The sequence below is a fragment of the Ovis aries genome, chromosome 16 (genome assembly GCF_016772045.2).
Source record: "Ovis aries strain OAR_USU_Benz2616 breed Rambouillet chromosome 16, ARS-UI_Ramb_v3.0, whole genome shotgun sequence".
Taxonomy (NCBI): domain Eukaryota; kingdom Metazoa; phylum Chordata; class Mammalia; order Artiodactyla; family Bovidae; genus Ovis; species Ovis aries.
In genome coordinates, this window is record NC_056069.1 from 13,966,321 (window position 1) to 13,991,971 (window position 25,651).

The 25,651-nt window shown below is 38.5% G+C and overlaps 2 protein-coding genes across 3 annotated transcripts in view; one reads left to right on the forward strand and one right to left on the reverse strand.

Annotated features, from left to right (window-relative positions):
- The window catches only part of SGTB (small glutamine rich tetratricopeptide repeat co-chaperone beta), a 49,436-nt gene that overhangs the window by 531 nt on the left and 23,254 nt on the right, over window positions 1-25,651 (forward strand). For both annotated transcript variants that reach the window (XM_004016929.6, XM_042233740.2), the window contains exons 2-5: window positions 779-898; window positions 8,310-8,413; window positions 11,395-11,464; window positions 15,706-15,805. In XM_004016929.6, the coding sequence (XP_004016978.1) occupies window positions 799-898; window positions 8,310-8,413; window positions 11,395-11,464; window positions 15,706-15,805 (374 nt within the window). In that variant the 5' untranslated portion in view covers window positions 779-798. The remainder of the gene's footprint in view (window positions 1-778; window positions 899-8,309; window positions 8,414-11,394; window positions 11,465-15,705; window positions 15,806-25,651) is intronic.
- Window positions 17,735-19,353, reverse strand: LOC105602663 (small ribosomal subunit protein eS6-like). The gene has a single exon (XM_042233745.2). The coding sequence runs from the start codon at window positions 19,343-19,345 to the stop codon at window positions 18,599-18,601; it is 747 nt and encodes a 248-aa protein (XP_042089679.1). The 5' UTR covers window positions 19,346-19,353; the 3' UTR covers window positions 17,735-18,598.

Below are 25,651 nucleotides of genomic sequence, written 5' to 3' on the forward strand. Positions count from 1 at the left end.
TAAGGGAACCTGGTGAGCAGATGGATGATGCGATTTAGTGGAAATAAGCCATTAATGCCGTCTGGCCCTGCGCCACTGTTTGGATGCGATAGTATTCCATGTGAATGAACATGACCTGGAGCTTCCAGTCTGTCCACGAGAGCACAGCTACTGCAGAGAGCATTGGTCGGCTTGTAGTATCCATCTACTTGGGCAATGATTATCTGACATGTCTGTTGATTGAATAGAAATGGCATTTTTATTAAAAATGACCCTCAATGGTTGAACAACCTTTGACTAATAAATTTCCTCATCCGGTAAACTGTCTCCACCTACGACTGTAAATTATGCATACATTTGAAAAAAATTTCATGAAATAAAGGAAGATGCCCTGCGTGGATCAGCTTCTGAGTCAGCAGTATGAAATCTCCCTCAAAATAGTACTAAAGCCTTTTGGGGATTTCTGTATCTGTACCCCTATGCTTATCTGGATACCTATCATATAAACTATTAAGATATAGTGAGCTGTTCAGTGAGAATCTAAGCTTATGTTGTACATGTTTTGAGAAAAAATTTACTTTTGCAAGTTTTAACATAACCTGATATTCCTAGGTGTAAATGAAAATGTCATACGTTACCATATCAATAATTTGTGCTCTGACTTTAAAAGAGTGAAAGTAATTCAGACTTTTGTTTTTGCTTTTTACCTTTAATGTAATTTATGACCTTTGTGATTTATAATCTTCTTCACTGCGTCTTTAAAATTACTTAATTCAGTGTTTTCCTTTTTCTTATCAAGGAAAAGTTTAAGCTTTGAACATGTCATCCATCAAGCACCTCGTTTATGCAGTCATTCGTTTCTTACGGGAACAAAGTCAGATGGATGCTTATACCTCAGATGAGCAAGAAAGTTTGGAAGGTAGGCACCTGTTCTCCCTGTTCATTTGTGTTATGATTATAAAGACTAAAATATCTATAAGTTTGACTTTATGATCTGTTGTTTCAAAATCAGAATATCTTGTTGATTTTTCAGGAAGAGAGACCTTATGGTAAGGTTGTAATGTTTTCATCCTCTGAGGCTTTTTTTTTCCAGTTAACAACAAGATAAGAGGACTTTTGTTTGTTTATTGAACAACTATTATGTCTCAGAACTATGCTATTCATATTATAGGGAAATTTTTCTCCATGGTAACTGTTAAGTCAGTTATTATCCCCATTCAACAGAGAAGTAAGTGAAACCTGATAGATTAAGTAATCTAACACAGCTAATATGTGACAAAGCTGAGATTTAAATCCTGGTTCTTACTCTGAAGATCCTCTCTTTTAATAGAAAAGCATCCAGTTTAGAATCAATGTCTGAAAACACCTTAGTCATTATTAAAGCACTTTGCAAAAGTCTAATAACTATTAATCTCTAATAACTTCCTACTGGGGCACTTGAAATAAGAGGATATCACCCTTGTTTTATGTTAGCTTTAAATATTAGATTTGGTAATCTGTAAAGTTGAGCAGGACTTGGATGATAGCATCACATGTTTCCTTGACACCATCTTTTCTGCTTCATGCTTATGCATTAGAAAATTTAAGTTCAGTATAACCGTAAGAAGATAGAATTTTGCAGATGGGCTCGTGGAGGTTCAGTGAGCCAGCTTCCTTGTGGCCTAAAGACTTAATTATTTCAATAAGATAGTGCATTGGGGAGAATTTAATAGATAACAGTACAATTTGAATTTTCTATCTTGAGCTGTTTCTCCTATAAAGGGGGACACATCTATTAATTTCAACAAGTACTTCCCCCTGTGAATATGCTTTAGGAAGTGGGGATGAAAATTGAGCATTTGCTCTAAATCTGCTTGCAATCTGGTGAGATAATCTTTCCAGGTGGCAGTGAGAGGAGCTTGTGATTCGCAGTTGGAGATTGCAATCAGTCCATTAAGGTCTTTTTGTCCTCCTTGGTTGTTAGACCATGTGAAGATAAAGGCGACTGGTTATCTAAGGAAAATGTTGTTTATAGTTACTCTGTAGCAAACAGATAATGGAATCATTTAATTAAAGATGTTTGTTTTGTCATCAAAGGCAGTTTAATACTTTTAAGGGCCTGAAAGAAAATTTAAAAAAAAAAGAGTTTTTTTAAAACCAAGATGTTGTGTCCTATGTTGAGGATAGTAGTCAGCCAAAAATGTGTCTTCAGCTGTGTGTTATATATGGCAGTCAGAAATGGTGCCAATTGTTTTTGACTGACCCCTATTTTTGACTCAGTGAGTCTAATTTAATTGAACATAAAATCACGTGGTAATATCTGCCCACCTTCTAGACATTTAAAAAAGCCCTCGGAGAGGAGCCTGAGTTCTCACTACCTTTACCACTACGGGGAAGCTAGTGTATTATCATCAGCTTTGAACCTTGTCATCTGATTTGTGTCGCCCACTCCTCTTAATTGTCATCAGCTGACATCTGCTTCATGTTTTCCCTATCGTGGCTCCTGTTCACTGTCTCTCTAACACTATCCTGTCTTCATTCTTGAAGATTGTAATGCATTCATTCATAATGCTTCCAGTTCTCTCCCACTAAGTTCCTTGACTTTCACTACTCCAGCGATCTCACCACTCTCTTGCTTGGTCGTAACCTAGACCAGTGGTTCTGTTTGGGGTGATTTTGTAGTATCTAGAGAGCTTGGCTTGATTTTGTAGTATCTAGAGATATTTTGATTGTTATGATGGGAATGGGGCTGGTACTGTTGACATCTAGTTGGCAGAGGTCACAAATAAAGATACCACAGATGCTCAAGATGGACCCCAACAATAAAGAGCTGTCTAGTCCAAAATATCAGTTGCCAAGGTTGAGAAACTCTTCCCTAGGCCTTGTTGTTATTCTCCATAAACTCTGTCTTAAACATTTCATTTCTGCTGCTTGTTTTTCCAACTCACTCCTTACAGAATTCATACTCCATCAGTACTTTGACCCTACCAATACCTCCAAGCTGTTGATCCTTTATCTTTCCACACCCCTCTTCTTCTCTTTTTTTGCTTTCTTTTTTTAATTGGAATATAGTTGCTCTGTGATGACCTAGATGGGTGGGATGGCGGGGGGTGGGAGGGAGGCTCACGAGAGAGTGGATATATATATATATATACACATATGTATATGGCTGATTCACATTGCTGTACAGCAGAAATTAACTCAACATTGTAAAGCAACTTCACTTTCACTTTTCACTTTCATGCATTGGAGAAGGAAATGGCAACCTACTCCAGTGTTCTCGCCTGGAGAATCCCAGGGACGGGGGAACCTGGTGGGCTGCCGTCTCTGGGGTCGCACAGGGTCGGACGTGACTGATGCGACTTAGCAGCAGCAGCAGCAGCGTGTGTATGTCACTGCTACTCTCTCAGTTTCCACCTTCTCCTTCCCCACCGCAGGTCACAAGTCCATTCTCTGCATCTGTGTCTGTATTCCTGCCCTGCAAATAGGTGCATCAGTAACATTTTTCTAGATTCCATATATGTGTGTTAATAGACGATATTTGTTTTTCTCTTTCTGACTTACTTCACTCCCCCCAGCTTAAAGTCCATGGTTGATCATTATAATCATGCTGGTGTATATGGCTCCCTTTCTTGCAAAACTTGTTTGAATCCGACCCTCCACCTATTCCATGCCCCTATCTCTGTGACTGTGTATAGATGGGATGATGCACAACCTTACTGACTAGTCCTACTTTGAATTCATGACCAGAAGCCTCAAGTGAACCTTTAATGCTGCCCTCTGTTCCAAGTGCATTCACATTTGTGCTCTCCTAGATGACCACTTTAACACTTTTTCATGCCTTTTCAAAACCGCAAATCTTCTCCCTTGTACTCATTTTTTGTTGATGTCCTTGCTTCTTACTCCATCAAGAAATTGAAGTAATAAGAATATTCCATAGACTCCCTCTGCTCCATCTACCTGACACCAGCATCAATACACACATACTCTGTCTGCCTATTACCATATACTGTGGACTAAATATTTGTGTCCTCCCAAAATTCAAATGTTGAGACCTATGGGAAGATCCCCTGAAGAAGGAAATGGCAATCCACTCCAGTACTATTGCCTGGAAAATCCCATGGACAGAGGAGCCTGGTAGGCTACAGTCCACGGGGTCACAACGAGTCAGACATAACTGAGCGACTTCACTTTCACTTTCTAATGCCCAGTGTGATGGTATTGAGTGGGGTCCTCGTGACTGGGGTTAGTGCCACCAGAGAGTTCCCTCACTCTTTCCACCATGTAAGGGCAAAGGAAGAAGGTGCTGTCTGTGAACCAGGAAGCAGGTCCTCACCAGACATTGACTCTCCCGGCATCTTGATTTTGAACCTCCCAATCCCCAGAACTTCTGTCATAGAAGCCCAGGACACCATAGGTGAACTATCCATTGTCCTTTCTAAATGAAACCTCTCTACCTGCAGACTAGATCTCATCCTGTCTCCCCTACTCCAGGCTCTCATTGTAGTTATTTTACCCTCCTTGACTTACACGAGCAAATTTTCAATCTCTTCTAGATCATTTCCATCAGAATATAAACTTTCTCCCTTCTTAAAAAATCAAAACCAGTAACTGATTACTCTTGCCATACTACTACCCACCCTTTCCCCCACTGAACTAGTGCCTACTTTTCTTTGTCTCCCTTTTGCTGGAACATTTTTTGAAAGGATTGTCTATACTTGCTTCCTGCAGTTCCTCTCCTCTTCTTTCTTAAACTCGCCTCAGATAGGCCTTTGCTTCCATCTCTCCACTCATACTGGTCTCATGAAGGTCGTCAGTGATTTCTGTGGGATGTAGTTCAAAAGGTCAGTTTTCAGGCTTCATCTCGCTTGTTAGCAGTCCCTGGTAAAATTGATGATGGCTCCCTCATTCCCTCTCCCTCCCCCCTTATGCTTTATTCACTTGGCTTCCAGGATACCTCATACTCTTCTTGGTTTTCTTCTGATCTCATTGTATGCTCTTTCTCTGTCTCCTTTGCTGATTCCTCTTCTTTTCCCTGACCTGGAATATACTAGGAATATACTGGTAGCTCAGCTGGTAAAGAATCTGCCTGCAATGCAGGAGACCCTGGTTTGATCCTGGGTTGGGAAGATCCCCTGGAGAAGGAAGAGGCTACCCATTCCAGTATTCTTGGGCTTCCCTGGTGGCTCAGCTGGTAAAGAATCTGGCTGCAATGTGGGAGACCTGGGTTTGATCCCTGGATGTATCCAGGGCCCAGTGCTTGATTTTCTCTTCATTATCTGCACTCACTTCGCTGGTGTTATAGTTCAGCCTCTTGGCTTTAACCATCCTTTTTTTTATATGTTGATATCTGTCAAATGTATACCCTCCGCCCAGACTTTTATTCTGAACTCCAGGCTTCTACATCCAGCTGCCTACTAGCTATCTTCATTTGTATGTCTAACAGGCATCTCAAGATGAATATTTCCAAAACTGAACTCCTGATCCTCCCACCCAAAATCTGTTCTATTTCACAACTTCCCTAACTCAGTTCCCTAATTCCATCTTTTCAGTTGCTTAGGCTAAAAGTTTTCTTATCATTGTGAACTCTTCTCCCTCTCTTAGGCTCTGCATCTAATTATTCAATAAATCCTGTTGGCTGTCCCTTCCAAATATATCTTGACATTTTCCCACCTCCGCCAATATTAGCTATGGATAGAACTAAGTACTTATTTACAGTGATGGCCTCTAGCTAGTCTCTCTGCTTCTACATTTGCTTCTTCATTGACTCTTCCTGATGCAGCCATCAGTGATCCTTTAAAACAGACTATGTCAGATCTATGCCAGTTCAAAGACTCCTTCTCTTTCTCACTTAGCTTTAGTCAAATTAGCTTTCTCACTCTGAATGCACCAAATCTTCTTTCCTAAAGACTTTTGCAGGGACTTCTCTGGCAGTCTGGCAGTGGTTAAGACTTGACCTTCCCCTGCAGAGGGTGGGGGTGGATCCCTGGTTTGGAAGCTGGGATTCCCACACGCCTCGGGGCCCAAAAACCAAAACATAAAACAGAAGCAATGTGGTAACTAAGTCAACAAAGACTTTAAAATGGTCCGTATCTAAATAAATCAATAAAGACTTCTGTTACGTCTGTTTGCTCTGCCTAGCATGTTCTTCCCCTAGATAATGGCAATATCCCCATCTCCAGGTCCTCTTTTCTGAATGTGGCCTTCGCTGAGCACTCCATTAAACCTGGAGCCCACTTTCCTCCTCTGTCTTCTGCATTCCCATCCTTTCTGCCCTGTTCTGCTTCTTATTATTGTTTGTTTACAGTCTTCTTCTCCATCTTCCAGTGGAATGACAGCTCCGAGAGGTCAGGAGTTTTTTCTGTTCACTGATATATAAAAAGGGCCTGAGACATGATAGGTGCTCAATAAATATTTGCTGAATTGAACTGATGAATCAAATCCAGTGATCCTGGGCATCCTAGTTAGTCTGTATCTTAATTTCTAATAGGTGGAGTTCTTTTCCCCCTTCATCTGATAGATGTGTCAAAAGAATCAGAATTGGTGATGGCAGGTGTTTGGCATATGGAAGCTTTAGTATAAGGTGCTTCATAGATGGGATGTGGTATCATTGAATAGAATTCTTTGCTTGTCCTTATCATCATCAGTATCAGACTCTTAATGTTTGGTGTAAGAGTCGAGCAAACTTGTATACAAAATTTGTCTAGATTTTTATGATTTATTCCTGAAAGGAGGACCATATGTAATAATCCCTGTTTCATAAATGAGAATCTTGAGGTAAAAGTGAGATAAATTGTTATACCCAGGTTATTAGACTTTTATTTTCTGGATTAATAATGATAATGAGAGTCCTGAGTTCCAAGGCTGTGGTGGCTTATTTTTTTTACTAAACCATATGTCTCTCTAAATATGTGTTAATGTTGAACACTAAACATTCTGGCAGCAAATTGATTTATTAAAGCACCTGTGCTTGCTTTAATGTGGACTCTAAAACAGTCAAATGCATAAGAACAGAGAGAGAGCACAGTGGTGGTTGCCAGTGCTGGGGTAAGAGCAAATGGGGAAGTAATGGTCAAAGGGTACAACGTTTCAGCTATACTAAACAAATAAGTTCTGGAGATCTATTCGGCAGATTTGGTAAGAGGGTCAGCCATAAAAAGGAACAAATTTGAGTCAGTTCTAGTGAGATGGATGAACCTGGTTTTACAGAGTGAAGTAAGTCAGAAAGAGGAAAACAAATGTTGCATATATGTGGAGCCTAGAAAAATGGTACTGATGACTCTATCTGCAGGGCAGGAATAGAGACACAGACGTGAACAGACTTGTGGACACAGCAGAGGAGGAGAGGGTGGCACGAATTGAGAGAGTAGCGTTGAAACATGTATATTACCATATGTAAAATAGACAGCTAGTGGAAAGTTGCTGTGTAACACAGGGAGCTCAGCCTGGTGCTCTGTGACAACATAGCGGGGTGGGATGGGGTCGGGGCTGGGAGGGAGGTTCCAGAGGGATGGGACATGTGAATACTTTTGGCTGATTGATGTTGTTGTATGGCAAAAACCAACACAATATTGTAAACCAATTATCCTCTAATTAGAAATAAATTTTAAAAAGTTGATAAGAGGGTAGATCTTATGTTAAGTGTTCTTAACACACGCAAACACACCAGTAAAGGAGACAAGCTCATTAAAATGTGCACTTTCTTACATGTCAATCATGCTTCAGTAGAGTGGTGTAAAAACAAGCAATTGTGTTTGTCTGCCTCCTTCTATTAAGGGTAAGCTTCATCATGGGGATTGGGATTTTTGTGCTAACTGTTGTATCTCTGCCACCTTATAAGAGCACCTTGCACATAGTAGGTGCTTGGTAAATTTGCATACCTGAATGAGTTTTTAAGCCAAACTATCTTCACCTAAGTAAGTACATCAGGATAATATTTAGTGGTTCCTAAATGCCAGAGACTATTTCTCTCACTATTTTTAATCAGATTGAGAATTCTATTTTTCACATTTAAAAAAATAGTTTTTTTAAAGTTTTGTTCAAGATATTGGTAATGGGGAATGTGTTGTTAATGACTTGCTTAAAAAAGAATATGATGTAATACACATATTGAGAAACTATATTCTAGGTAACATGTTTCTTAAAGTGAAGAAAAAGAAGCCGAGTCGTCTTCCCTCAGTAGCTGGTCTATAAACAGAAATCTGTGCAGCTGAACCCTTTAGTTTTCCTTATGTTCTGTGATCAAAATGCTGAATTACCACAGATTGCAGAGTGCAGATTTCTACCAGAAAAAAAAAAATGTTTCCTATTTTAGATTGCTAATTTTTTTCACTATTAAAATTTATTTCAAGTTGCGATTCAGTGCTTGGAGACAGTTTTTAAAATCAGCGCAGAAGATACACATCTAGCAGTTTCACAGCCTTTGACAGAAATGTTCACAAATTCCTTCTGTAAGGTAAGCTCCCATCCTTTCCTCATTAGTATGGGATTATCTAAGTGTGACTACAGTATTACGTTGGATTGTTAATATTGGAGGGGCCAGGCTTAGGTAACTAACTTCTTCCTGGGTATAAATAAGATAGTCCACATGGATATGATTTGGGACCTAAAAATGTAACTTTTACTGTGCATTAGATTTTCGTATTAGTAACTCTCCTCATCCTCTCACCTTCTTTTATACTTAATGATATATCTTAATTGAACTTCTTAAGTCTTTTATAGTATTTGGGTGTTTTTAAATTTCTGACATCTGAATTAATGGTCCCCTAAAATGTGAAATACAAATTAAAAATAAAAATCTTAATGTTTAGGAAGAAACTGTATAAAAAAGGCATCATCATTTCGAGACAGATTTTTATCAAATTTGGCCATTAATGGGGCTCTTTAAACAGGGAAAGGTTCTGTGGTCAGTGTGCAAAACCAAGATTGAAAGCCAAGGATGCTGATATCTGCTCCCTGGGGCTGTTTACATGCTGTCTGGTTTCTGACCTTTTCAGGAAATATGGATGATAAGATTGAAAAATCTTAAGGTTGGTGAGTTTAGGGCCCCAGCAGGACCTCCCATGTGATTTTTCATTACATTTTGGTGCCACGTGAATCTCTTTTTAGTATTCTCACTGTGTACTCAAGCTTCAGTACAGATTGAGGAACTCAGGAGAGGAGCTGAAACATGCAGGGTATCTTCAGCCTGGCAGGGACATTGCTGAGAATACCACACACACTCTTTCTAGAATTCACTGGGAAGAGGTCCTTAGAGTTGCATTGAAAATGGTGATTTGGCAGTAAGCTGCTCCCTCCTTTTATACTTGGAAAAAGGACAATACAGTTACACATTAATTCATCAAATAGATGAATTCCGGTCATCTGAGAAGATGTGAGGAGCTAGTGGCATGCCTCCGTGGTGCTATTCTTCTCTTTGGCTTCTGTGGTTCTTTCACTGTCCGGGCTCACGTCCTCCTCTGGGAGCCCTATTTCAGAGGCTGGGCATGGCAGCGGCAGGGCTGACCTTTACTCCAACGTGCCGAAGAGGCTTGTGCTTGAGACAGGGCTTGGATTTGCTCACTCTTTTTGCTCCTGTCATCACTGACTAGTACTGAAGAGATCAAAACTATTTTTCTTCCCGGGAAACTCAGATTGATTTTTACACTGTTTGAATAGAGCTCTTTTCTTTTTTTTTTTTTCTATTTCTGATTGGATTTACTTGTAAAAATTTGTTGCTTACTATTTTAAATATATAGTTTCTTGAAACTGGCTCCATAGTATATCTACATGGGGTTATTTGTGGTATCAGGCCTTTCACAGTCCTGTTAACAGGTATGGCTTATTGTGTAGGTGTCTGTTAGCAGGGTATGGCAGAGAAAGTCTAAAACTGGTTTGAAGCAGCAAGACTGTTACAATTACAGAAATCACTGCCATTCCAATTGTACTTGGTTGCTATGTTGGGCAATTTATTTTTAGGATACTGCTTTCCTCCCCAATTAAGTTTATATACTAAGTGGATTCTCTTCTGTATAAAGTAGATAACGCTTGTCCTCACGTTGTGGACTGCTCAAATGTTTTCATGAATATGAGAATTAATTTCCAAAGTTGTGAAACTGTGGCGATTTCATTAAAATCATTCAGAAGGATTTAGAAGACAGAATGGACTATAACCCATTTTTCAATATGCCATTTTTTGACCCCCCAAAGTCACTTTTGCATACATAAACTGCCTAGGCTTGTTAGGAGATCTGAAATAGAAGGAACTCAAAAGCAAGTACGGCAGGGCAGCAGTGCATCTTTGAACTACACTTACATCCTGAGTAGCTGAAACAGTCAATTTTAAGTAGTGATCTCTACTTATTAATGTCCTATTTGATTCTGTACTTTTTTATTTTAATACTTTGCTTAGAAAAACTGATTGATAAAGATTAAAAACCATAAGAACAACTTACATACCTTATTGTGGTTTTGTACCTGTGAAGATTTGTGTATATTTAACAAAGTATATTTCCAGTGTTAGAGCTATCAAGTTTATTGCCATTTTAGTCAAAACAAAGGTAATGGTGAATGTATTTTAAATATGATACATAGGTATATTGACTCCAAATTATGCCTTTTTGAAAATTATAAACATTTATGAACTTCAGAGTCAAGTTTAAAAACCACACAATTTAAAAAGACTCTTTCAAAAATGGAAAAATACGTTGTGTTCCTATTACCACTCAAGACATTTCTAAATTTTTATTTAGTTTTCATAAGCACTTTGGCTTGAACTTTATTATTGCAAAAGAGGTTTGAGGATGATAGTAGGTGCTAAAAGCAGGAATCTTATACTGTTTTTTATCTTATGAGGAATTTATGACCATTGTTTTAAAAAGTTTAAACAATATGGAATGATATAAAGAAGAGACTGAAAATCTTACTTCCAAATATTCCTACTGTTAACTTTTTGTGTGTACCTTACCATTCTTTGATTTTCAGCCAGCATATGTATGAATATTTTTGCATATATTTAAATAACAGGGTCATATTATAAATGCTTTACTGGTACCTGTGAATTTGACTTAGTAGGTTTTCTCTTAGAATATTAGCACTATGTTTCTGAATTTTCACTAAACAATGCCTTGAACATATTTGTATTACTATTCTTTGTATATTGATTCCATTCTTTGTTAATGAAGTAGGATTTCTAGATATAGTGAAAGCAAGTAAAACAAATTGATTCATAGTTGTTCACTTTTTTCTGGAAAAATTCCACATATTCATTTTTCTAATAAACGTATGTGAGGGGACTTTCCCCCTATTTCTTGTTAACACTGTTATTTAGATGGTTGATTTCATGACATGAAATTATAGATGATGTACTAAATAACGGTTAAGTCATTATTACTCTAACTGATAGTTCTCTGGGATGACTCTATGAAATGAAGTACATTGTATTTTATTTAATTTCAGAATGACATTCTGCCTCTCTCAAACTCAGTGCCTGAAGATATGGGAAAAGCTGACCAATTAAAAGATGAAGGTAAATGTTTCATAGAAAAATGACTTATTTAGTAAAAAGTTTCTGCAGCGCTAGGGAAAAAGTGACTATGAACTGGTAAGATTCTGGTTTATACTGCCAAGACTGGATTGTCATAAGTCCTTGTGGCATTTGTGAAACAGAAATGAATGTGATAGGGAAGAGGCCTGGAAATAGAGAATAGCTTGTGAAAGATCCGAGTATGGCTTGTTTCAAGAGAAGCAAATCTGTTGTGAGGAAAACCTGCAAAACAAATCACTTAAGAGGTGATTCTTGTACCTGTGTTTGCTATGTGTACTCTAGGATCCCAAAGTCTTTATGCTAAATAAAAGACATGAAAATGGTTTTCAATATTGTTTTTAACTTTCCTGTATTTAGTGTTTTTGAGTTCTTTGACATGTGTTAATGTATGTATATGGCACTTAAGAGTTTATTAGCTAGCACGTTTGATTACTGTGTTATTAAATTTTCTAATAGTGGCTATAGAAAGCATGAACGTGAAAGTGTTAGTTGCTCAGTCATGTCTGACTCTTTGTGACCCCATGGATTGTAGCCTGCCAGGATCCTCTGTCCATGGAATTCTCCAGGCAAGAATACTGGAGTGGGTAGCCATTTCCTTCTCCAGAGAGGATCTTCCTGACCTAGGGATTGAACCTGCGTCTCCCACGTTGCAGGCAGATTCTTAACCATCTGAGCCACGAGGGAAGCTATTGGAGCATGCTTGCTTTTTATAAATAAGTCAGCATTGAGAATCCGGGTTCAATTTTTCTCTCATGGTCAGTTATGTTAAGCTATAGAGGCAAGCCAGGTCAGGCCTATAAGATTTGTAGTAAGGAGCTGTAGGCCAGAGTCCTGATCTTCACCAGTGAATGAGAGTCAGAGAAGACCCTGTCCAATGGGCACAGAGTTGTTAGGGAATTTGTAATGTCCAGAAGCTGTACAAAAATGTTTTTATTTTCTGGCCTTTTTTTGTTTTGTTCATACTCTGAATAGGACAGTTGAGTTTTTATTTAAAAAAATCAGTTGGTGTCTAAAAAGTAGATAGGAAAAAGAATATGCTTTTCCCATTTTTCAAGCATGGTTCTCTCTATTAGGTCTATAAATTGCACTATATCAGTGTTTTTAATGGCTGCATAGTGTTCCATGATACTGTGTGACCATTACTTACCTAGACAGATAATTTTTTAATCCTAAGTAACACTGTCTTTGTATCTTTGTCTATATTTACTTTCACTATTGTGTGATTATCTTCTTTGGATAACATTAGAAAGTGCTGTGTTCGGTTTTCAATTTTTTATTTTCTTTAAGAAATCTTATTACTACAGTGACTTAAAATTTTAGAATTAGGACTTTCACAAATTACCCGTAGAATAAAGTAACAGTCAGATCCTCATTGCTGTTTGAGTTACAGTGTTCCCCAATGACTGAATTTAAACTATCTAGATACAAATGCATTTTCATATATTATTCTAATCGAAGCAATTTAATTTGATTTTTTTTCCTTCCGCTTAGACTTTTGTAGTGTGTGAAATCCTCAGTGATGTATAATATTATATGCTTCGCTAAACATTTTGCTTTTGCAGCTCTCTTGCTTTAGCTCTAGTACTAAATGGCAAATTGAAGTTTTATTTTTTGTCCCTCACATTTACTCCATCTGCATGGCAGAACACTGGGAGTCTGCATTTCCTTGAGTTTGTTTTGATATAATGAATGTTAGTAAGTTGAGGGTTGGAAGGAGCTGCAGAGTGAGGCTTATTTACCGTGGCAGCATGGGTAGACTGAATTACTTAACTGCTTTCACCTCTAACCAAAAGCTCTTATCCTTTGCTTTTCCCTAGGACCTGTCGCATCTAAGACACGTTACCCATAAAGTTAAAGCAGCTGTCATACAGATTTTGCTATTCATGTGAAAACAGATGGCTGTGGTAGATGGTCAAGCATAGTTATTCCATACTGCATGTTATACTTACCTGTGTTAATCAAGGTTTCTAGTTAGCTAGTACCTTCCCAGAAGGTTGCTTTCAAATATTTTTATGTGCTTTGCTGCTGAAAAGCTTCAATAAGATCAGAGAAAACCAGGAAGTGTTCATTGCTGTCAGTCCCTGCCTTGTTACAGAAGTAAAGACATATCTCAAAAGGTTGTCTTGAGGAATAAAGGAGACAGGAGAGTACTGTGTCTAAGTGTGCTGTGCAGTACCTAGTGATAGGTATCTTCACAAATATCTGTGTCCTGACTTTTTGTCTATGGAATATTTTTTGACTTGAATCTTTTTATCATTAATATCACTATCTGTCTAGATAGACATATAGATACATTTTAGTATCTATACACTTGATGGGGCTTATGGGAAAAGGCATACTCTAGGTTTTAATACAACCCAAGAGAGGTCATGCCAAGACACAAAGATCCAACAAAAAGAAAATCCACATAACCCATAAAATTTAAATCTTTTACACAGAACAATCTAATCTATTTAAGTACTGAGTAGTTAAAGTACTAATGTTGTTAATTTCTTACTCAATCATAAAAACTATGTAATCCTTTTCTCTTCCTTAGAGGCTTTATACTCATTTCTTATGGAAGGTGGGATGTAAATTAATTTTTTGACTTTTAAAGAAATGCTTTAATGAGCTATAATTAACATACCACATGATACACTGTGACATGAATGAATTCATTGGTTTCTAGTAGATTAACGGAGTTGTGTATCCATCACCACAACTAAAGAACGTTTTTGTCATCCCAAAGAGAAATCATGTAGAAATCACTTAATATCCATTTAGCAATCATTCTTTATATCCGTTTCTGCTTCTAAATTTGCAGTAACTTTTGTATGATTTTATATGTCTTTCCTTTAATCTTCCTGTTCTCTGCAAATTTACATACTTCTCCCAATAAGTATGTAATGATCTGTTAAAAAAAGGCTAATAGGAGAGCTTCTAGTTTAGAAATAACTGGAAGAAATAATAAGAAGCTTTTGTTATATAAATCCTTCCTTCTAATCCCAGTGTTTTAAAATTTTCCATTTTTGAGAATCGGTTATTATAAGTGAGCATACTGCTTTTTTTCTGTTTAATGGAATACAGAAGATAGCCACAGGAAATCCCTTATTTTGCTGAGCAGTTGTTAATGTAGCTAAATTGTTGCCAGATGTATCTGCAGATGCCTTTCCTGAAGATCAGTATCCTGTGGGCTAGCTGTGGTATCTGAAATGCTGTCTTTCTAGAAATTAATCTCCCGTAATCCCCTTTAGAAAAGAATTTATCTCTGGAAAGGATAACACATAAAAAAATATTATCTGCCAGTAACATATTGACACAGTTAGTTTTTCTAGCTTACCCCCACAGCATGTTCGGAGGGCTTGCTCATTAGCAGGTATATGTTTTGACAGGGAAGGAATGGAGAACCAGGTCCAGACTGAGATAGTGATTGTAGAGGGTGGTCCACCTGGAAGGGGATTAGTAAAGTCAAGTCGCTCAGCCGTGTCTGACTCTTTTCGAACCCCATGGACTGTAGCCTACCAGGCTCCTCCCTCCATGGGATTCTCCCATGGAAGGGGATTGCTGCTGCTGCTGCTAAGTCGCTTCAGTTGTGTCCGACTCTGTGCGACCCCATAGCAGCTCTAAAAGGGAAGAGGGAGATGAAGATAAGGAAAGTGAGAAGAGATTAGATTTTGCCAAGAGAAAATCATTTACTGTAGCATTTACTCACTTAGTGAAGTCTGGTTTTATAAGATATTCAAACATTAATATTTTCGAAAGACTCTGCAGTTCAAAATCATTCAAACACATTGAAGGCTAAGGAGTATCAGCTCTATGCTGCTGCTGCTGCTAAGTCGCTTCAGTCGTGTCCAAATCTGTGCGACCCCAGAGACGGCAGCCCACCAGGCTCCCCCATCCCTGGGATTCTCCAGGCAAGAACACTGGAGTGGGTTGCCATTTCCTTCTCCAATGCGTGAAAGTGAAGTCGCTCAGTCGTGTCCGACTCTTTGCGACCCCATGGACTGCAGCCCACCAGGCTCCTCCGCCCATGGGATTTTCCAGGCAAGAGTACTGGAGTGGGGTGCCATTGCCTTCTCCATCAGCTCTATAGTACTATATAAAATCTATCTCCAGTGTGACTGAAAAATCATGTTATTGTCCTTCGTATTACTGTAATTTTTTATGATTAAAATGTATCTTCCAGGCTTTACGTTTTTTCCTGTACGTTGTACTTACTGTGCCTGTTGATTACTTTGTTTTAGGCAATAATCACATGAAAGAAGAAAATTATGCCGCTGCAGTGGATTGTTACACACAGGCGATAGAATTGGATTCAAATAATGCAGTTTATTATTGTAACAGGTAAACTAGCATGATTGTGGCAGGTTTACAGTTCTTAAACATTTACATTAATAGCTCTGAAGGAGTCTTTCATAGCTCTGTAAAATTTTTTTTTTTTTATTTAGAAAACTTTGAAAGTTTAGAAACGTATAAAGAAGGGAGAAAATAAACTCATAAATTTACCACTTACAGGCAACTGCTGTTACTAATAACCTTTTGGCATATGTTGTTTGATGTAAGTGTAATCAATTTCAGGTTCATCTTTTATTCACTGGGCATATCACAAACATGTCCTTAGTTTATTTAAATCCTTCATAAACATTACTTAAATAGATATGAATTAGTCTCCTATTACTTCCTAATCTTTTTTATATTTCCAGTACCTTTCATTGTGGCTGGCAAACAAACAGGACTATTTTTTTAATAAATGGATGAATGTACCTTACTTCGCTTAACTCTTGACCCACTGATGGACATTGAAATTGTCCATTTTCTCCCAGTACTATACAGCTACAATGAACATCTTTATTTCTAAAATTATTTTCTGGACTTAAGATTCTCTCAACTTTGGATCTATCCTTGGAAGTGTACTCAGTTGGTCTAACAATATATAAAAGTATGAAAAATGTTAAAAAATTTGTTGATGCTAATTTCAAAATTATTTCAGCTTTGAAAATATTTGAAAATTCTTTTCCTCCCCTAGGATATATGAATGTGTCTGTTTTTACCACACCTTTATCAGCACTGTGTATTTGAATTAGTATTTATTATTACTAATTTAATATTACTCTTGTTTTACATTTTATTACTGGTAAGGCTGGACATTTTTCAGATGTTGGCCATTTGTGGGTTTCCCCGCCTCTAAATTATCTATTTATATCTGTGGCAGGCCTCAGGCTGTTTGACCTCAGATTTGATTCTTTCCTTCTCTGCTCTTTCCTTTTTCACGAGAGTTTGACCACTATGGTCTGCATTTCCTAGGCTCCTTTCACACCTCTGTGTTCAGTCATGCAAGGTACTGGCAGGCAATGGAGAGCAGAAGGAAGGGAGAAGGGAAAAAGAAGTCCCCTCTTTTTCCATCAGGGGCTTCATCTAGCAGAGGCTGCTTCTCTTTCTTGTCTCCTGAGCCCACCTAAGATGTCTGCTATGGTCCCAGCTTGTGCCAGGTGACATTGGGTTTTGGGCTGTGTACTCTGTTCAGTCTTAGTGATGGTAGTGGCTTCCTGCTGTTGCTAATCTCTGGATTCCTGCACAACACCCTGTTAGGTATCTCAGCTCTTCTATTAGCTATGCAATGAATTCCCTGCACTAAATTATTTTCTTTTAGATATTAAAATTCCAATGGAACTTTCTGCAGTGATGGAAATGTTCTGTATCTGCATTGTCCAGGAGCGTAGCCACTAATTACAGTAGCTGTTGAACACTGGGAATGTGGCTAGTGCAATGGAGAAACTAACATTTTAATGGTTAATTAATTTGAGACCAAGAGTCGGACACAACTGAGCAATTGAACTGAACTGAACTGAATTTAAGATGAGTTTAAATTAATTTAAATTTAAATAGGCATATGTGACTGGTAGTTTGCGTTATGTTGTCTGGGCTTCCCTGGTGGTTCAGATGGTAAAAGAATCTGCCTGCAATGCAGGAGAACCAGATTTGAACCCTGAATTTAATTCAGATGACCATTATATCTACTACTGTGGGCAAGAATCGTTTAGAAGAAATGGAGTAGCCCTGACAGTCAACGAAAGAGACCAAAATGCAGTACTTGGGTGCAATCTCAAAAACAACAGAATGATCATGGTTCATTTCCAAAGCAAACCATTCAACATCAAGTTGAACAGTTCTGTGAAGACTGACAAGACCTTCTAGAAATAACACCAAAAAAAAAAAAAAAAGATGTCCTTTCATCATAGGGGGCTGGGGTGCAAATGTAAGAAGTCAAGAGATACCTGGAGTAATAGGCAACTTTGGCCTTGGCGTACAAAATGAAGCAGGGCAAAGGCTAACAGAAATTTTGCCAAGAGAACACACTGGTCATAGCAAATACCCTCTTCCAAAAACACAAGAGACAGCTCTACACATGGTCGATATCAAATGGTCAATACCAAAATCAGATTGATTATATTTGCAGCCAAAGATGGAGAAGCTCTATACAGTCAGCCAAAACAAGACCTGGAGCTGGCTGTGGCTCAGTTCATGAGCTCCTTGTTGCAAAATTCAGACTTAAATTGAAGATAGTAACAAAAACCACTGGGCCTTTCAGGTATGACCTAAATCAAATCCCTTATGATTATACAGTGGAGGTGACAAATAGATTCAAGGGATTATATCTGATAGAGTGCCTAAAGAACTATGAACGGAGGTTCATAACATTGTACAGGAGGGAGTGACCAAAACCATCCATAAGAAGAAGAAATGCAAGAAGGCAAAGTGGCTGTCTGAGGAGGCCGTACAAATAGCTGAAAAAAGAAGTGAAAGGCAAAGGAGAAAGGGAAAGACATACCCAAGTGAAAGCAGAGTTCCAGAGAAGAGCAAGGAGAGATAAGAAAGCCTTCTTAAGTTAGCAATGCAAAGAAATAGAGGAAAGCAATAGAATGAGAAGGACTAGAGATCTCTTCAAGAAAATTGGAGATATCAAGGGAACATTTCATGCAAAGATGGGCAGAATAAAGGACAGAAATGGGAAGGACCTAACAGAAGCAAAGATATTAAGAAGAGGTGGCGAGGATACACAGAACTATACTAAAAAGTTCTTTTTTTTTTTTTTTCTTCTGATGTCTGATCTCATTTATTTGTTACTCTTAGAACATCTCATTTTTGACTGGACTCAGACTTAGAAGTAGAAGCTCTCAGAGAGGACAGCCTCCGTCTCTTGGCAATCTGTTCCTGCTGTTTTTCTTTGGCCTCCTTCATTCTCTCGGCCAAAAGTTTAGCATATTCTGCAGCCTCTTTATTTTTCTTAGTACGCTCTTTCTTCAGCGCAACATGCCAGCGTTTGTGTTGCAGAACTCGGGGAGTCACGAGACGCTGAATCTTGGGTGCTTTAGTCCTAGGTTTCTTACCGTCTTTGTTTAGGGGCTTTCGCACAACATATTGGTGGACATCATCTTCTTTAGAGAGATTGAAAAGTTTGCGGATTCTGCTAGCTCTTTTGGGATGCAGGCAACGAGGCACTGTAGTATCAATGAGTCCAGGAATATCCTTCTCCCCTTTTTTCACGATGGCCAAATTGAGAACGCTCAGACTGGCATCCACAATGCCACCCCGTACAGATTTGCACTTTCTCTCTCCAGTCCTCCTTGGTCTGTAATAGGAATGCCCCTTACTCAGTAGCAGGCGAACTTGGCCATGGGTCAAGACACCCTGCTTCATGGGGAAACCCTGCTTATTGTTCCCACCCCTGATTTGGACCGCATAACCCTTCCATTCTTCACCCAGAGCGTCAGAAGCAACTTCTGTGGCCATACGCTTCTCGTAGAAGGTACAAAGTGTTCGTTCATCGTCCACTTCATTGAGCTTCTGGCAGCCAGTGGCAGGGAAAGAGATGTTCAGCTTCATTCTGAAGCAGCTGACAGAGGCGCCATGAAAAAAAGAGCTAAAAAGTTCTTAATGACTCAGATAACCACGATGGTGTGGTCACTCACCTAGAGCCAGACATCCTGAAATGTGAAGTCAAGCATTACTATGAACAAAGTTAGTAGAGGTGATGGAATTCCAGTTGAGCTATTTCGAATCCTAAAAGATGATGCTGTGAGAGTGTTGCACTCAGAATACCAGCAAATATGGAAAACTCAGCAGTGCCCACAGGACTGGAAAAGGTCAGTTTTCATTCCAATCCCAAAGAAAGGCATGCCAAAGAATATGCAAACTGCTGTACAGCTGCACTTATTCCACATGCTAGCAAGGTTATGCTCAAAATCCTATAAGCTAGGCTTCAGCAGTATGTTAACCAAGAGCTTCCAGATATACAAGCTGGATTTAGAAAAGGCAGAGGAACCAGAGATCAAATTGCCAACATCAGTTGGAACATAGAAAAAGCAAGGGAATTCCAGAAAAACATCTGCTTCATTCATATGCTAAAGCTTTTGCATGAATCACAACAAACTGTGGAAAATTCTTCAAGGGATGGAAATACCAGACACCTTACTTGTCTCGTGAGACACCTGTATGCAGGTCAAGAAGCAGCAGTTAGAACTGGACATGAAACAACAGACTGGTTCAAAATTGGGAAATGAGTACTTGATGTATATTGCCACCCTGCTTATTTAACTTATATGCAGAGTACATCATGAGAAAAGCCAGTCTGCATGAATTACAGGCTGGGATAAAGATTGCTGGGAGAAATATCAATAACCTCAGATATGCAGATGACACCACTCTAATGGCAGAAAGCAGAGAAGAACTAAAGAGTCTCTTGATGAGGGTAAAAGAGGAGTGTTTAAAAGCTGACTTAAAACTCAACATTCAAAAAATTATGATCATGGCACATCTGTTCCCATCACTTCATGGTAAATAGATGGGGAAAAAGTGAAAACAGTGGCAAATTTTATTTTCTTGGGCTCCAAAATCACTGCAGACAGTGATTGCAGCCATGAAATTAAAGGATACTTGCTCCTTGGAAGAAAAGCTATGACAAACCTAGTCAGTGTATTAAAAAGTGGAGACATCACTTTGCCAACAAAGGTCCGATAATCAAAGCAGCTACTGGTTTTTCCAGTAGTCATGTACAGATGTGAGAATTGGAGTATAAAGAATGCTAACACCAAAGAATTGATGCTTTCCAATTGTGGTGCTGGAGAAGACTCGGGAGTTCCTTGGACAGCAACAAGATCAAACCATTCAGTCCTAAAGGAAATCAACCCTGAATATTCAATGGAAGGACTGATGCTGAAGCTGAAGCTCCAGTACTTTGGCCATCTGATGTGATTGGACAAGACCTTGATGCAGGGTAAGATTGGAGGCGAAAGGAGTAGTAGGCAGCAGATGGTTAGATAGCATCACCAATGCTCATGAATTTGAGCAACTTCTGGAAAATAGTGAAAGTCAGGGAAGCCTGACATTCCGTAGTCCATGGGATTGCAGAGTCGGACATGGCCTAGTGACTGAACAACAGCAACAACAACATTGTGGCTTCTGGCTGCCGTATTGGACACTATAGCTGTGTATTAAGGCTAAAACCTCTTTATCCTAATTGCACAGCTTATTGTTTGCCTTTTAATGTTTTTCACATGTAAAAGTTTTAAATATTTATATAGTTCAGTTCAGTTGCTCAGTCGTGTCCAACTCTTCGCGACCCCATGAATCACTGCATGCCAGGCCTCCTTGTCCATCACCAACTCCCAGACCATGTCCATCCCAAACCCATGTCCATCGAGTCGGTGATACCATCCAGCCACATCATCCTCTCTTGTCCCCTTCTCCTACTGCCCCCAATCCTTGCCAGCATCAGGGTCTTTTCCACTGAGTCAGCTCTTCGCATCAGGTAGCCAAAGTATTGGAGTTTCAGCTTGAACATCAGTCCTTCCAATGAACACCCAGGACTGATCTGCTTTAGGATGGACTATCTGGATCTCCTTGCAATCCAAGGGACTTTCAAGAGTCTTCAACATCACAGTTCAAAAGCATCAATTCTTCAGCACTTAGCTTTTTTTATAGTCCAACTCTCACATCCATACATGACCACTGGAAACATATTTGTTTTTCTTTCCTTTTGAATTTTATTACAGTGTTTTTAGGCTGACAGCTCTGTTTACAGACTTGGCAGATAATGTCTAGTTTCTTATTTTTCCTTTACATTTAAATTTTATCATGCCAAGTCTATTTTGGTCGCTGGTATAACCATTTGAATCAATCTGAAGCTTTTCATGACTGAGATTTATAAAAATTACCTTTTATTATTTAAGTATTGGACTTAAATGCAATCTTTTTGTTAATTTGGTCCAATCTCTTTCATTGAGGTTTTTTTTTAAAAAATCATGTTCATACTCTTCTGAGATGTCTGTTCTCCCCCACCTTTTCTTTTGTGGTTATTTCTGTCAGGAAATTCTTCCTTGTTGATGCTGATTTTGTTTTCCCTGTAGCTTCTCTCAATTGACTTTATTTTTATTCTAATGGAAGTTACAGAATAACTGATTCTTCTTTTTCATGACAGTACTCTTAACATTTTTGAACTTTGTTACTATCCTCATTTGAGTTCTTTTCTCCACATCAAATGTTCACAGCTTCTTCAATTTTACCTCACATAGTTCAGCTTTAAAGCTTGCACTTTTGCTCTAAACTTTTCCAATTTACCTGTAGCTATTACTCTGTACTTCCCAGAAGTTAACATATCTGCATTGGCTTGAGTAAAACAGTCTTCCAGGGGTCTCATTTAATCTACCTCGATAAAACACTATATATTTGTGTTTTGTAGCATTCTTTATTAAATTTATATTTTGCTTTTGGCTTATTGAATCCTGTCCTCCTTTTTCATACATTCTATCCTGCCACTCAGTTGTATATTCATTTGACAGGTTCTTGCCCAACACCTGCTGTGCACCAGTGTTGTCTCAGGAGGTAAAGTTGGTTGTTTGGACTCAAATACAGGATCTTATATTTTATCCCTATAGAATTTTATCTCGTTCTAGTCTTCTATTTATATGTTCCTTAATCATTTGGGATAATTTGAAATGTATTTGCTTTTGGTCCTAGCTTCATGTCACCCACAAACTTGAGAAGAGCACCATATATTACATGGTATGAGTTACAGAGCCAGCTAGGGGAGCAGCTGTGGGGAGGTAGTTCTAACCCACAATCTTTGAATTCTACCTCTGGCTCTTCCACTTACATGGATGTGACCTTGAGCAAATTACCCCAACATCTTAGCTTCCCCATTGGTAAAATTGTGGATAATAGTATTTATCTTATCATATTGTTGTAGAGATTAAATAGTTAGTACATATGAAGTGCTAGAATGGTGTCTAGTAAAGAGTGTTGTACACAGCAATAGCTATTATCATTATTGTTTATGTAATCTGGGGGTTTGCTTTAATCGGAATATGAAGAGAGATCTAAATTTATCAGGATCCAGATATCTTGTCAGTTATTTTTCTCTGAGTGACCAGTCTGGTAGTAATACTGTTAAAATAGAAAAGAAACGATGTTAGTCTTATAGGACTTGTTCTGAATTAATCTAGTGGGTTTTTTTCCATTTTAGGGGGATCTCAAACATTTTTAGTGAAAATATATAAAATTGAAAATTTACAGTGAATATCCATATGTCCACACCAAGATTTTGCTGGTAATATTTTAGTTTACATGCTGTATCCCATTTATTCATCTATTTGTGCCTCTCTTATTTTTGATGCATTTCAAGGTAAACTGCAGCTATTGGTATACTTTCCCCTTAAATATTTTAGTATGCATATCATTAAGTAGAGTTCAGTATTTTACATTCTTTTCTTTTGAGGTAAAATTTACATGCAATAAAAAGCACAAATCTTAACTGTATGTTCACTGAGTATTGACAAATGCATCCACCTTTATAACTCAGCACCCCGTCCCAATAGTGAAAATTACCACCAGCCCCGGAAGCTCCACCTGGCCTTCAGAGTCAGGTGCCTAAAACACTCACTGGAGAAAACTATTGTTTTTCCATAGACAATATTTGTCTCTGGTAGAATCTCATAAAAAAGGAATCATACCATACATACCCTTGTGTATGAGACCTTTTTTGATCAACATAATGGTTTTGGCATTCAGCTCCATTGTTGCGTGGTTCTTGCTTTTTCACTACTGAGTATTGGTTCTTTGAATGCATTACAGTTTGTCTAGGCATTTTCCTACTCATAGGCACCTGGGCCACCTTTAATTGTTGTTGTTGTTTTTGTATTGTCTAGCATTTATAGTTACCTTTGGGAGAGTTGGATCCATAAGGAATTTCATCTGGCCATGCTGAAAGCCTACATTTTCTCTCTCCACAAAAAATTAACTCTGCTTTATTTGAATTTTATTTTTTGTAATCAGATGACTGGACAGGTTTTCATGTAGCATATGAAATCATCAAATAAATTTATTTAATACTGTCTAGAATGTTATGGCCAGATATAAGTGTTAACAGAAAATAGATTATTTATAGAGCTCAGTAAGGCATATACTCTTAACCATAAATATGATGAATTGGAGGCAAAATAAATCATTTATTTTTAATGAGATTACCATTTGTTAATAGTTGTATGTTCGCTAGTTCTGTAATAGGAGAAATACTTGACAATTCCCATCTTGCATTTCATTTAATTATTGTTAAATTGAGATGAATAATTATGCTCCTTTTTTGCATTTGAGTAGTATCTTCTTCCTTGAGAAGTTCAGTAATAGCATATGAAATTTAATATTAAATAATTAGAAAGCTTTATTTGTATTTTTATTATGAATATGAAAGCTTTGGGATTTTTTTAGACTCTGGTGGCTATAAATATCTCAGTAGCCTGCAGTCTTGCCAACCACTCCTTGCCGTTTTTCTCGGCCAGCTGACGGCCAGAAGTTGGGAGCTCAGAATAGCAGATCTAAATCTTCTTTCTGATATTCATTTTCACAGTTTATTATTAATCAAAATACTGTTTACATGTTAAACTTGCTAGATGAACCAAAGTTTACTTTTTAATAAAAGTGATTTTTTTAATGTTAGAAAACAATCATTTGGTATATTTCTTAAGCATGTCTTTGTTTTCTAGACCTAATTATCTATTTGGGGCCTTTTAGGATTCTAATGCAGAGAAAGCAATGGCACCCCACTCCAGTACTCTTGCCTGGAAAATCCCATGGACGGAGGAGCCTGGTAGGCTGCAGCAGTCCATGGGGTCGTTGAGGGTCGGACACGACTGAGTGACTTCACTTTCACTTTTCACTTTCATGCATTGGAGAAGGAAATGGCAACCCACTCCAGTGTTCTTGCTTGGAGAATCCCAGGGATGGGGGAGCCTGGTGGGCTGCCGTCTCTGGGTTCACACAGAGTTGCACACAGCTGAACCAACTTAGCAGCAGCAGGATTCTAATGATGCTTAAGGCTCAGCTCGGATACCAGGAAAACATGAGTCCTTTCTTGAAAACTTATGATTTTGTTTTACTTTTTTGTCTATATTCTTAGCACTTACCATGATGTATAACACTTACATAAGTTTATCATATATGTTCTGCCTTGTAATTATATGCATGAAAGTGATAGAGGAGAGTGAAAAAGTTGGCTTAAAGCTCAACATTCAGAAAACGAAGATCATGGCATCTGGTCCCATCACTTCATGGGAAATAGATGGAGAAACAGTAGAAACAGTGTCAGACTTTATTTTTTTGGGCTCCAAAATCACTGCAGATGGTGACTGCAGCCATGAAATTAAAAGACGCTTGCTCCTTGGAAGAAAAGTTATGACCAACCTAGATAGCATATTCAAAAGCAGAGACATTACTTTGACGACTAAGGTCCGTCTAGTCAAGGCTATGGTTTTTCCTGTGGTTGTGTATGGATGTGAGAGTTAGACTGTGAAGAAGGCTGAGCGCCAAAGAATTGATGCGTTTGAACTGTGGTGTTGGAGAAGACTCTTGAGAGTCCCTTGGACTGCAAGGAGATCCAACCAGTCCATTCTGAAGGAGATCAACCCTGGGATTTCTTTGGAAGGAATGATGCTAAAGCTGGAACTCCAGTACTTTGGCCACCTCATGGGAAGAGTTGACTCATTGGAAAAGACTCTGATGCTGGGAGGGATTGGGGGCAGGAGGAGAAGGGGACGACAGAGGATGAGATGGCTGGATGGCATCACCGACTCGATGGACGTGAGTTTGAGTGAACTCCGGGAGATGGTGATGGACAGGGAGGCCTGGCGTGCTGCGATT

Excerpts from the sequence above, each read along its gene's own strand:
- LOC105602663 (XM_042233745.2), bottom strand. The coding sequence starts at position 19,345 with ATGAAGCTGAACATCTCTTTCCCTGCCACTGGCTGCCAGAAGCTCAAT.